The 14101-nt window shown below is 39.2% G+C and overlaps 1 protein-coding gene across 1 annotated transcript in view; it reads right to left on the minus strand.

The window, feature by feature from the left end:
• cdc34a (cell division cycle 34 homolog (S. cerevisiae) a) overlaps positions 1-11330 on the minus strand; it is a 17060-nt gene extending 5730 nt beyond the window's left edge. Inside the window, exons 1-3 of the mRNA XM_015045376.1 lie at positions 10868-11330; positions 2113-2199; positions 1469-1566 (exon numbers count right to left, since the gene is read on the minus strand). Coding sequence (XP_014900862.1) covers positions 1469-1566; positions 2113-2199; positions 10868-11050 — 368 coding nt within the window. The 5' untranslated portion in view covers positions 11051-11330. The remainder of the gene's footprint in view (positions 1-1468; positions 1567-2112; positions 2200-10867) is intronic.
• Between the last annotated feature and the right edge of the window lie 2771 nt (positions 11331-14101).

A 14101-nucleotide genomic window follows, 5' to 3' on the forward strand; every position in this document is an offset into this window, starting at 1 on the left:
AAAAAAGAAAAAAAAAAAGAAGAGAAAGAGAACCCAAGGGAAAAAAAAAAAAAAAAAAAAAAAAAAAAAAAAAAAAAAAAAAAAGCAAAACAGGACTAAACAAATAAACAGTAACAAAGAACGAGAGGGAGATCGTAGCTCCTACAGTCTCTCGTTAGAGATGGTAATCGGTCATCAGCAGCCTGAAATATGTAAAACACTCTTTTTCTGCAAGGTTGTTAGAAATTATGTCTGAACTAAGTGGAAAAAATAAAACAGCTAAAGAGTGTTAAAAACTCAAAATAATTCAACCATAAATCATCTAAAGTATTGGAACATTGTTTATGCAGATTTGGATTAATTTGGCTGTTAATCTGCAACAGATTGATTAGAAGGGGGATAAAATTAAAATTTATAGTGTCGCCTTCTATAAATATCTCTTTAGCCAACTGTAAGTCAGATGATGTAACATGTATATTTTAAAGAACCCCGACTTCTCCAGGCTCTACAGTCAACCAGTCTCACCCCACCGATGGTGATCCTGAAAACCCAAAAACTGTATTTTTCATCTTCTCATAATATATCAACTTTTATAGATCATACACTGAGTTTTAAAAGGCTCTCTGGTTAGTGAAGATGTTGAATCAGTTGTAATTTTTTTGTGTATAGCTTAGATTTCTAAAGAAACTGAATCAGTCTTTCAGTTTTTAGTCAAATCAGAGACTCTGCCAATTCTAATTCTAGTGCTGAGTCTAAATGTTAAAATATTAATTTGGGTTTTCACAAATGAATGAAGCTTTAAGCCACAAACTGTTTTAAAGAACTCTTTAGCGGCGGACGATAATTCTGTTCAGGTTTGATAACCATTTCAAACAGAATCATGAACGAATCACTTTACATGGAATCACAAACTCTCAGTTTGTCTGTAACCGTTTCTTTTCCAATCAATTCAAAAAAAAAAAAAAAAAAAGCTTAATCAAAACCAATTTGTCAAAGTCATGGTGACACCAATTGGAACAATTCTTTAGACAAACTAGATGAATCACGTAGTTTAACACCTCTAAGTGGTGTCAACTACTTAGAGGTGTAATTTAACACCACTTGGTTGAATACAAACTGGAATTCAGTTTGTATTCAACAATTTCTCACAAGTATATTAAAGTAAAAACATGCAGGTAAGATTTTATTTTTGCCTTTCTGTAGCTGTGTGAACCTTTGAAGCTGCCACCAGCATAAAATCTCATCATATTTAAAGGAGATCAGCATCAGGTCCTTCATTTTAGACCAACTAATTTGTTTTGTTTTAATCATCATCCATGAGTAACTTATTCTTTTGATATACAACCTGTTTTTAGTCATGTGACAGGACAGTTAACTGTTTATTTTTGCCAAATGGCCCACATAGTTTTGGGTTTAAATATTTAACTAGCAAAAACATATTCTGTTGAAAACAATTTTGATGAGTTTATTTCATGCATCTGAGGATTACCTGACGTTCTGCGTGGGGTTCCACCTCTCTGAAGGGAGTTCTCCGCTCTGAGGATCGTCCACCGGTGGATGTAGGATGGAGATGCACACGTCTCCATTCTGCAAAGAAAACAGCACACAGCTTGCTTACACAAGGAATTTAAACTATTCAGAGAATGCAATTGAAGAAGATATTTTTTTTTCTTAGCTTGTTTATTTCTAAAGACCTTGAGCTAATTTCTCTGTAGAGATGCAGCCTTACAGTGGCGATTCTCTTGACCTATTGTGCAATATGAGGGGCTGCAGCCTTAGAGCACAGGGGGTGTAGACATGAGTCAGTACATTTGAAGCTTTGAAGACCAAGCTGTGATAACGCACAGAATATCAGTCAGCAAATAGAGGATCTTCTTATATCTGTCAGAAACAATTCATGCTGCATTTCCAAGCTTTTGCCGCTACTCCTAGTTATGCTATGCCATCCTTTTTAACATGAACACTTGAAACCCTTCTGTCAGTCCCCAACGTGGCTTTTCAGTGCTGCATAATGTCAATCAGATTTAAGAAGAACACTGACTTCACTATTACCGAGTAATAAAGAAGACAATGAGCATAATTCGAAGTGGAGTTCACAAACTGTAAAAACAAAATAAGTTTAATATTCATTACCTCATAGATGTTGGGATGCCACATTTTGGTGAGGAAGCGAAAGGCAGGTGGAGAGTACGGATAATCAACAGGAAACTTGATCCGAGCCTGAGGACGAGAGAAGAAACGTCGGTGATGTGACAGGAAGTTCAGTTGTCCTTCTTTGCTGACATCAAGTAAAACACAAGTACTTCCAGAATCCAGACAGAAGCATTTTGGGAAACTTTTCCAACCAGTTGAGGTGGGTCGAGCTGCACAAAATATTGAACTGCAGTCTACGTAAAAAAAATTAAAATAATAATAATAAAAAGTGTACAACATCTCAATCAAAATGAACTGATTGAAGGCTATATTTGGTAGATTGCTATAAAGCATATGCAATCTGCATGATAACATATTTGGCCATTTGATTAGAGCCTACCATGCTAAAGTTCACAAAGAGTGCTTAGGACATTGTAACCAAGGTAAAAGTCCAGAGCAATATTTAGCTTTAATGTTGCTATTGCATGTTTGACTGGAATAATTTTTCCTTCATTAAAAAGAAACCACTTCCTTATAATATCTGCTTAAGTCAGGATTTTGATTTTATTTGCCTTAATCCTTTAAAAATGTACAATGACAGCCATAAGAATGCACACATAGAAACACTTATCCAGCAGTCAGAACACAGGGATTCGATCCGTTTTCTCGTCAAACTGCAAAAACTGGAGTCAACAAAATGCTGCTGAAATACTCTTTAATATGTTGCCAGTCACCTCCAACAGCAACTTAGAGGAAAAAAAAAAAGTAACTGTGGAGTCACTGTAAGCCACTCCAGGGTGGCTGCATACGGAGGAGCTAATGACAGTAATGGAATACGGTGTGGAGGAAGGGAGAGATGGAGGCTCAAGCAGCGCGTGGAGCTCAGGGAAACGGCGGTGACTGGGAGGAGGGGAGCTTGGTTCACATAAAGACGGCACATAAAGACTACTCGCATTCATGTTCTGCTATTATATGTCCCAACAGCGAAGCACTGCCTCAAGAACACGTAATGTGGAGAACCAGTGTGCAGAGAGCCCCCCCTCATCCCTTCCGCTACACAAACAGTGTCAGGAGAGACGGGCACAGCAGGGGATCATGTACCAAACCGATTACACGTATGCACAGAACGCAGCAGGAACCGTTCTGCTGATACCCATGTCAGATTCACACACACACACACACACGGCTGCCTACATTTGTTGATTTAGCATGGTCAGATGGTGTGTGTGTGTGTGTGCGTATGTGTGTGTCGGGGGGTGAAAAAAAGTGAGTAGAGGGGGTTGGGTTATATTTATATATAATAAGGTTTTAGCCTTCTTTGACTGTGTTGCGCAACTTAAGCCAAATTAAGGTAAAAATCTAATTCAGCAGCTGTACAAGTGTGACTAAAACTGTGTGTGTGTGTGTGTGTGTGTGTGTGTGTGTGTGTGTGTGTGTATGCATGTCCTGATCCATGTAGTGTACAGTAGAATATAAACATTTGGCATATATTACATAAAGGGGGATCAACAATCAGGAGAGATGATCTGCTCTTCCTCATGAAACAGCGGTGGAGAGAAAATGCTGACATGATCACAAATAGGGAAAACATTAAATCCCTGGCTCTGCCTGGTCTTGGCAGAAAGCTGGCCGACAGGCAGAGGTCAGGGTTCAAGGCAACACTGTACACATTAGAGGCTGGCAGCAGTGCAGCAAAGAGCGGAGAGCCTGCAGGGGAGGCGGACAAAAACTGTACAGCAGCAGGGACCGTTGCTGGATGGTGGTCTTTGAAAACAAAAACAGTCCAAGAATTAATAGTTTGTCTAGACATTAGCAAACGCACATTAAAAAAAAAAAGTAATCAAATTTAACCACCTAACTTTCTGTTCTAAATGTTTTAACACAAAAAGCTCAGGTGAATTTATATTCAACATTTTACATATTTGCCTTTTTTTTTTTTTCAAGCCCCAATTTCCTCAGATATTCAAAAAAGAAACAGCCAAGTGCATTAACTGTCAGAAGCCCTACACAACTGTCTGCTGAAGGGCAAAGTGAGTTTTTCTGTATTTATTTGTGCATCAGCGAGTAAACTTATTTTTGTAGATGACTGTTCATAGAAGAGCCAATATCTCACTCTGTTGGCTTCTTTCTGGAAAGGCCTGTGCACATTTACACAGCGTGTCCTGTGAAAAAGGCCTCATTCATCACAACCCCGCCAGACTAAGCGCAAGCAAACACTGTGTAAAGTGGAGAAATGCAGTGCTGCAAAAAGGATTCCTTTAAGTACTAAAGTTTTCTCTAGTTTGTGTTTCTTTTCCTGCTTCCTACAAAATACAAGTTTCTATCATTTTAGGTTTTAATAACCCTCATGCCCAGCAGACACCGAGACTGATTGATTGTTCAGAAACTTAACCCTATCTGTTGAACTGAGCCACGCGCCTTGAATCTGTAACCCTAACACCATGTTTCCGGTCCATCACTGTTCCTGCCTTACTCTACCTTCGATGGATAAAGACCACTACGCACCAGGAACCAGTCATCACAATTCAACCGTCACCACACTGCTGAAGTCATGTTTGTCCACGTTTGCTTCTTGCTTAATATGGCCAACCCACTAACAGGTGCTATTATGAAAGGATTACTAAAGGTTTACCCCACCTTTCACCCAATGACTGCTGAAGATAGAAAGGATACAGACAATAGCTTGATAATGAGTATTATTAACTTCTGATCTCTATGGTGATAATGTCACCACCTGATCAATACATATGGCCACATGTTGATCAGTTGCTTTGCGTTATATTCCCTTTATGCTGCAAGGTGTGCAGCTGGAATGGTCAAACAAAGATTGTGAAATCAATAGACAGAGAGGCAGATCCAACGAACCCGTAGGCAAGAATCACAGCTCGACAAAAAAAAATTTGTTACAACAGCAAACAGTGAGGAGGCATGAAGGGAGACAAATGTTTGGAAAGATACACGTACCCAGACATACACACAAGCACACAAAGCCCCAAGCCCCAAAACTAAATGCAAATATTGTTTTTATTCCAAAATTTGTCAACTTACTTAAAGTTTTACATTTTTTTTTACAATTGCTAAACTGTGAAATACCGATATTATTTTGTTGGACAAAAAGAAATCCAAACATAATGCTAATGATTATTCTTAATATTATACAAGTTGCATAAAAAAACACCTTAATTGTTGACCTACTTAAAGAATAGTGCAACCAGGGTTCAACCACTTATGCATCTCAGGGTTAAAAATCTGAGCAGCAGACATGAGAGTAGCCAATTTGCTGATAAACATGCAAAAAACAAGATTCAGGAAAGATTTTTCCTACTTATGCTACTAGGAATCCAGAATGCGAGCTTAGTTGGATCATTCTATGAAAATCTTTCCTGGACTGTGTGACCTAAAAAAACTGCCTCGAGTACAAAACAAGAATGAGACAGAGAACACACCCAGCCTCAGAAAAATGACAGCAAGGCAGAGTAAAGCAGGTCAATGAAGAGACCCTGAGAGGAACAAATCATTCTGTTCTCCTTCTGCACCTCTTCAAGGTCTCTACAGACCTTAACACACGCACTGCTTATGGTCATCCCTGATGACAGAGGAAGACCTTGAGGAGAGAGAAGAGCTAATGTCAAGCACACACACGTTCCAGAGTTTACGGTATAGCTAATCAAACAGGCTTCCAACTCGTTATCTAAATTCTAAAAACAAAGAAGTAAAAAAAAAAAATAAAAAATAAGTTGAACTGACAGTCAGAAGGGTTTTTATGACATTAAGCTGCACAAACAGCCATGTTTCAGAGATACGATTATCACACAGCTAGCCTAAACAGGAAAGAAACAAAAACACTGCCAGTGCTTCGGGGGACAATTATAACTAGCAGGGGCCTCACACTCACCCCTGCCTGCACCAAGCTCTGCTTTCTAATGGGAGGGGGGCTGCACTGTGAGGAAGGGATCTGTCTGCTCTTGAGTGAGCCGTTTCAGTATTCCTTCCTTTTTCCTCGGCCCTGCTCTAGTTTCGCTGTAACACAACCAGAGGGGGAAACATGACTCTGGAAACTCTGCCCAGCCGATCCTCGTGCAGCTGGGCAGGGTCGTCTTGTCTGTACCCATCCCTCGACTGCTGCTGAAGAAGAAAGCAAGCGAAGACGAAACAAAGACAACTGCTCGACAGGAAAGGGTGGCTGTTGGGTAATTGTCAGAGCTCGCCATTATCAGCCAAACCAAATACTCTTCTCTTATGCTAACACAAGTAAAAAAACAAAAAACAATATATCATTATGTATCATTGTGATAAGAGTTTCCATATACAGTGTGAGATGTTGAGACCTCACAATGCTCGGAAAAGAACACACACTTTTCTTAACTTCACTCTACAATAGACCTGGGCCTCACAGCCACACCCTGGACGGACTCTCGCTGATCAATAAGAGAAACCGAAAATAAACATTCAAAAACTGTAAAATTCATCACTAATCTAAATACACTGCTTTGTTTTGGGGAAAAAAAATATTTTGGAGGAGACTGCTGTCATTTTGGGTTTTTTTGGTAGCCACTTTAGCTCCTCAGGTGATGTGCTATGTTTCGTCATGACGCATGCACCTCATGATGAGGTACCATCTGAGACACATGGGGGTTCTGCGCTACAAGGCGCTAAAGCAATGGCGGAAAAGTCCATGTCGACATTTTTCTGTATTCAACAGCCGTTTGTGTGTGTATAATGTTTGTCAATAAAATAGGGGCTTCAAGAAAGAGCTGGGGCACTTTTTTATTTTCCCCATTTGAATCGTGTTATTTGATGACAGGGAGCAAAATATGGAGAGGCAGAAAAGAATGTTTTCGGGAGCAGAAAACAAAACAAAACAAAAAACAGAAGAGTGAAGAGAATGAAGGTGTAGATTTTCAAAGTGGTTTAAAAACAAGAGCCAAGTTATGCCAGTGTATGAAGAGGAGGCGAGGAAATATTCAGGTCAGCTGAAATTACGTCCAGTAAAGTGAATGTATTTACAACAGATGAGAAGGAAAAAAGAAACTCGTTTGTGGTTATTTTGTTGTTCAGGCAGTAGCTGATCATGTGTTTAACTAGATGGTTAATCATGAAACAGACAATGAACTTGCCAGTGACACACTTGAGTTTAAATGTCTTTACACCACAGTAATGTTGAGAATTATCTGATAAGTCTGATCAGACGCAGTATCCAGTAACTGTTATCCAACAAGGATATCATTTAAAACTAAATTTGAATTTCTTTTTAATCATGTGGTTTGACTTTTTTAAAACATACTTAACACAAAGTTTGTTATTCAGCTGTGACGACGGAGAGAAGGAAAGGGAGACAGACTCAGACATGGCAAGGCAACAGGTTTGTCTAATATTAGCTGGAAGTACAAGAAAAGCCACTTAATCCCAGGTGATTAATTTTAAAATATGTATTTTTATTTTTAAAGTTCAGTAGCACTGTTTGTCATTTGATTTAAACTATTAAAGTGCAGAATAAAAGCTTGACCCAGTTAGCAGACGTCTCTGCTGGAAACAGAGTTGTACAATTTACTTCATTTGATGCTATTCTAGACAAATGGGATTGTTAAATTGTTACATGTGCAAAGGCAATGTCAGGGTTTTCCAATATCGCGAAGCCCTCATGAGAATGATTTGTTGCTTTCAGAGATGCACAAATCAGTGCGCAAGAGATCAGAATTAGTCATTTTTTCTTGATCAGTATGTCAAATATCTATCCAGTTTAAAGCTGTAGCAGTTTTTCCATTCGCCAGAACTATTCTTATGTTTACCTGAAGAGTGTATTGTGATCAGACAAGAAACATTTCCATTTCTTTAAGAACCCTGAAACATTCAAATAAAGTATCAGTCAGCACCTGGGGCAGCATGCTTGTACTACAAGAGTAGCCAAGTCAGCTGGTGTTGCCTTGTACATGTCCCAGGATCACTGCCAGCTATGAAACAAAATGGTCATCTGCCTGTAATCAGACACTCAGAGCAAGGGGTGGATGATTGGGGATACCTCATGTGACAAGGCAGAAGACGAACAGAAACCTGAGATGTGTCTGCTGCGCACAGCGACCGTTTAGAGGAGCACCTGAGACCTGCAGGCCAACGGCCAGTTTATATTCCTAATGCCCCAGTCACTGTGTGCACACAGCCCAGTTACCTAATCAGGATTGAATGATGTGATAATATGTCTCAATCCACTGTGTGGCCTATAGTGACGGTATGGTCGAAAGCAACCCCCCCTGAGAAAAAAAAAAAAAAAAAAAAAGACAAACGCTGACTCAGCCACGTTTCATTAGTATCTGCCCCGTTTCAGTTGAGCAAGGAAACCTGGCCAAAAAACATTTTCTCTCCTCCTGCCCGTTTAGAGTAGGGCAAACTGGTTGGATGGAAACCCAGACAAGAACAATGAGTCATAACCATGTGGTGGATTTCACAGTCGGGATGTGCATTCCTGCTCCGACAAAGGAATCCTGTAGCACCCACACCGACACACAGAAACACCGTCCCCAGAGGCACTGGGGCCCTCTGCTTGTGTTCACAGGCTCCACAAAAAAAAAAAAAAAAACAGAGGCGGACTGAGTGTGCTTCTCAAGTACTGGAATTACTCAATCCCAAACAGCTGAAGGGGTGTTTTCGCAAAAACACATCCATCAAACTGGGTTGGACAATGCAAACACATCCACGACAGCAGTAGTTTAAATTTAAATCTTCTGCTGATTCACTCATGTAATACTGTTTTCAAACTTGGACTGTTTCACCAGATTAATAAAAAGGGCCATTATGTTTTATTTGGCATCAGTGCCAAGTTTCAGCCAGAAACAGAATAAGATCATCTTTTTGCTGTTGAATCTCTAGTTGATGATCATGTTATTTATTAAGTTTGAGATGAATTGACAGAAAGCTGTTTGTTATGGCAACACCTTTTACAAAGTAGGTGTGTAAGCTTTCAGTGGGATCTAAAGTGAGTCAGCTATTGAAATTAGCTTCAACTGTTGGGTTACAAAATACATCAACAGGCTGTCGGTTTATGTATGATTGGGTCTGATTGCACATGAAAACAATCCAGATGGGCTTGCGAGGTTACATGTTTAAAGAATGAGCCACGGCAAGACACTGGTGATGTTTTGAGAGAGATTCGTTTTCACCAGACCAAATACAAACTCTTACAAAGAAGAGAAAATTCTTTGAAAGTGGATGTGCAGACAATGCGTTGATATTTTTGTTTGAGTCACTTGGTTTGCCCAGCTTTACCCTAAGAGGTATGCTCAATAAACCATGAACATTTCTTCAAACAGGTGAAAATACTGTATTACAAATGAGTAAAACTAAACTGAGTAGTAGCTGTGTTATGATGGAAGACCTTCAGAGATTGAGATCTTTCAAAGGATTTTTGGAAACAACCCAATAGTTCATGTTTTCAGGTAAATACATAAAAGACACACATCGATGAATTGGCAAGAGATCAGCTTTAACTGATGATCAGCAGGTCAGGGGTTAAATTATACATAGATATATATTTTTCTATTCACTAAAAGAACTGCCTCTGTGTTTGGTCTATAAATCCGTAACCAACAAAATCTACTTGGATGGACTTTCAGTTTGGTAAATGATTAGAGTTTGATAAAAAAATAAAAATAAAAAAAAAGTTGGACACAAATAGGGTTGGTGGATTGAGAAAAAATACCTGTAGTTCACGGTTATCAGTTTTAGTTCTTGGGAAGAAAAAAAAAAAGAATAAGAAAAATAGAAGTGGGTCAAAATAAACCTTCCAAGAAAACCAGAAAGTGATGCCAGTAAGGACACAAATCCAGTGCATCACTCACAACAAACCACACTTTTACCCTCTGCAAAACTGAATGTACACGTTTTAAAAATCTGCAACTTCATTAATATATATTTTCTTTAATATTCAAATGAAATAATCTGTTTTGTGATAAAACTATTGGTAATGTTTGCCAGCATACCTAATGTAAATATCTGGATGGTTATCTTTGACGATCAGTACTGATTTTGTTCCTGCATATGTGTAATTTGTGACATCGTTTTTCATTTACAAACTGCAAATGCTGACTATGAAAAAATTAAATGCATTTAAAGCGCTTTGACATACTAAAATGAGAAACAGATCTTTGCTGAACTTATTGCTGTGTAGTTACTAGTTAAAGTCATTTTGAGGAATAGGGAACAATGTTTCACAAGTTAAATGCATATTGATGCTAAAGTAATCCTGATTACATCAAATTTGTATGATAAAACTGATTAGGTTGTATTATTGCCAGGTAAATGTAGCCAGGGTTGTGCTGAGCACAAAGGAGATGATTGAATTAGTTAGGAGAATCCCATAGAGGCGGGTGCACATCACCGTCTTTTGTTCCACGGTAAAGGTATCAATCATATCCCGACTGTAACTGTAAGGGTAAATAAATATGAATTTTTGAGAGAAATTAGCCACAAGAAGGAGCTTCTTTAGAAGTAAGCACTCACCATCAGACCTGAAGACATCTGACTGAGCAGAGTTGGTTTAAAGTTGAACAAAGAGCTGTGTTGTATCACAGCAACGATGAAATAGGAAACAACTATTAGTTAAACATTGAGTTCACAGTAATAACTTTAACATGCTTATGTTGGGAACTGATACGTAAAAGGTAAAGCCAACAGGAGTGCTGCTCCTTCTGTGGGAAAGGTAGGAAAGATAAAATTCGCTGAAGAACAATAGATGTGAAGCTAGCTAACGTTAGCCACTCACCTTAAAATAACCACCCTCGTAGTGCGTGTTTGGGGGTCCGAATATCGCCACTTCCCAGTTGTACATGTCCGACTCGTCCACCAAAGTTATCTTGAATCCCTCCACTGGTTCATCCTGGAGGCTCTTCATCTCCAGCATCAGTGCTTTTTGTGAACTGGCTACATGGTGCCCATGCTGAGCCATATTCCACAACGAATAATATTAATATATTTCGGCAACCCACTGCCAACTATGCCTGCGAAGGACAAAGCTAGGTCGGTGCGAACAACGGCTACCAACGGAACAACGAAGCCCCCCGAGCGTGTTAGTGAACGTTGGTTTCCGTTGGTTGTTCGGGGAAAGAAAGGGGGAAATAAAAAGAACAGGCTCTAAAAAACCGCGACGAGTGGGCTTTATTTGGCCACAGCTAGAGCGCCTTCTTCCTCTCTTGTTGTGAAGGATCCCGGGGAGCTCAGCACAATCTAAATAAACCTGCTCCAATCAAGTCAGACACTGAGTTTGCCTCATTTCCGGTTACGATTTTTCAAAATAAAGCTTAAACATTTGATTTACTGTAGTTATCCAAGTTCTGAAGCAACAAAGCAGGTCTAGACCGTCAAGGTATGATCTCTGTTGGACTGTCAGTTTAAAGATGTATTAAATTTTTGTTATTTTTATAAATGTATTAGCTTATGGTGTATCATCACCAAATGTGATGGAGTGCATATGCGTTCTTATCAGTTCCACATTTGTCTCTCGGAACATTCCAAAGTCTTCGGGGTCATCAAGGTGTTTTTCAAGGGTTTGTTGTCTTTTCTGTTAGCACTGGTTTTCGCCATGGATTTAACCATTTTCTTGCAAAATCACGAGCATTGACCATAACTGTGGTGAGTAATGATGTGTCCTTTAGATGTTGTGGGTTTTTATGTAACAAGTTTTGATGATCTGAAATATTTTGGTGACAAAAAAAAGGAAAAGAAAAGCAAAAAACACCGCTTGGAGAGACAGGGTTCAGATAAAGTCAAAAGACGAAAAAAAAAAATTGGTATATGCAAGTTTTTATTGATTTATCTTTTGTAACACAAAAAAAGACTACAGAAGCTTCTCCCAAAATTTATTTCTAGTTTTGAAATATATTCAAAACTAGAATTTATTTCAAAACTAGGGAGAGTATATAATTTATGTCGTCCTCTTGACATCATGACCATTTACAATGCATGTTTGATAGCTGAGCATGGAGAAGAAAAGGAAAACAAAAATAACTGCTGAAAATCTTTCATTCGAGCGTATATATTCATTGTAACAAGCCAAACGTGGAAGAAGGCCTCACAATGAACTAACCAAAGAGTTGAGACAGCGGTTTGCTTCTCCGTACACTGCTTCAGGTGAACTTTTAAACTGGTTTTCTGAGCCCCGTGCCCTCGGTGTTCATGACACCAACCCTTCCTTCCCTTGTGTTCAATAATTTAAAACATTCAGTGATATCACGTCTTAACAGGTAAAAACACAATGCCATCGAAAATGGAGCATGATCAAGTAAACAAAACATATTCAGGGGAAAGGGGAAAAAAAAAGGACAGTATGGAATGACTTTTTGTTTAAGCGTGTCCTGTGCCAGAACAATGACAGAAAGGAAAAAATAAAAATTACATTCCTAATCATGCAATATACACATTTTAATCTAATATTATGCACACAATGATCATAATAATGAATGAGGAGACGATTTCTCTTGGATTCAGCGAGGTTGTTTTCAGGAACGAGGAATACATACATGATTGTTTTCTTTTGACATTCCTGAAAAACAACAAATCACCTCTGTATTCAGACTCTACAACTAGACTGAATATCAAGTGGAATGGCTGACCCCGATGGTCACAGACATCAAAATTATCTACAATAGCAGACTGATGCAAAGGAGGGCCTTAAGAGCATATATGAACAAACTAGTTGTTTTTTATCTTGCTAAACGGGGTTAAGAAGTCAAAAATGAACAACTCAATTCAAAAGAAAAAAAAAAAAAGGTTTTGTGAGAGGAGGCAAATTCTTCCTTGGGGTGGAAAAAAAAAAAAACAAAACAAAATGACAACGGAGCATGAAAAGAGGCAAGGCGGTTTTACGAAGGGCAGGGAAACATCGGGGATGTCACCTGGGTGCCGGCTGACATGGCTGGAACAATCGTGCTGCAAACACTCGAGTGGCACAGGCGGAAATATTTCGCAAGAACACAAGAAGATGAAGCAGGTGCTTCCTCCCGGTGGAATTTAACTAATACTGTACCGTAGAGAGCCTGAACGGCGTCTGCTAGCACAGAATACGCCTTCCTGGTGGCTAGTTTTCACTATTATCAACTACTTAAATCCATTTAATTCATGGAAAGAACGATATGTCAATTCTTCAGAAGAATTGACATGAGTGTAGGAGAAAAGGCACAGAGCAAAAAAAAAGAAAAGAAAAAAAAGAACCATTGACCCACTAAGTTTCTTTGTTTCTAAAAACACCACATCTGCTCTGAGCATGACCAATGAGAAATTAGGGACAGAGCATTTTATTAAACCTTTAAACCTCCCTGCCTTTTAGTGTATTTCGCTTTGGTTTTCTCTCTGCTCCATCAGCAAAGCAGCTGCCCCCAAATGTTTAGTCTTCATACACCAGGTGAGGTGACCAAGTTAGAGTTCTACATTTTTTCCAGCTAGGACCCAGGTGGAAAAAAAAAAAAAAAAGTCAGTCACACCGTTTTTCCAGGCCCACAGAGCAGAGCTGCAATGATGTTCAGTAAGAGGGATGTAAGGAGTCGAGACGAAGGCGAAGACAGGCTTCAAACAAAAGAGAAGAGACCCATACGCCAAACAAAAACAAACTACAGATGAAAACATAAAACCTCAAACAGTAAAAATACAATTCAACCATCAACAGCAAACATCCAGTTGTTACATTACACGACTGTCAAAGAATGAACTGCCAGCAGGGCGGGAAGGCAGAGGGATAAGGCCTGGGAGAGTAGAGGACGTGAGGCAATCCAGAGCAAGGAGGAGCTGGGAAACACCAGTAAAAATCATGGTACACAACAGAGAAGACGATGCATGTAGACAGCGAGTCTGTAAAACAACGTAGAGCGAAGCTGAGTGACCACAGAGCTGAGAGTGCAGAGGGAAAAAAAAAGTGTAGAGGAATCGGAGCGGATGTGAGGAGAAAGAAATCTTGAAAATTTGAGGACTAATAAATAGGGTGAAGCTGGAGGTGCCAGCCGCAGTG

The sequence above is a fragment of the Poecilia latipinna genome, unplaced genomic scaffold (assembly GCF_001443285.1).
Source record: "Poecilia latipinna isolate Pla-1442-1.1 unplaced genomic scaffold, P_latipinna-1.0 Scaffold723, whole genome shotgun sequence".
NCBI lineage: Eukaryota > Metazoa > Chordata > Actinopteri > Cyprinodontiformes > Poeciliidae > Poecilia > Poecilia latipinna.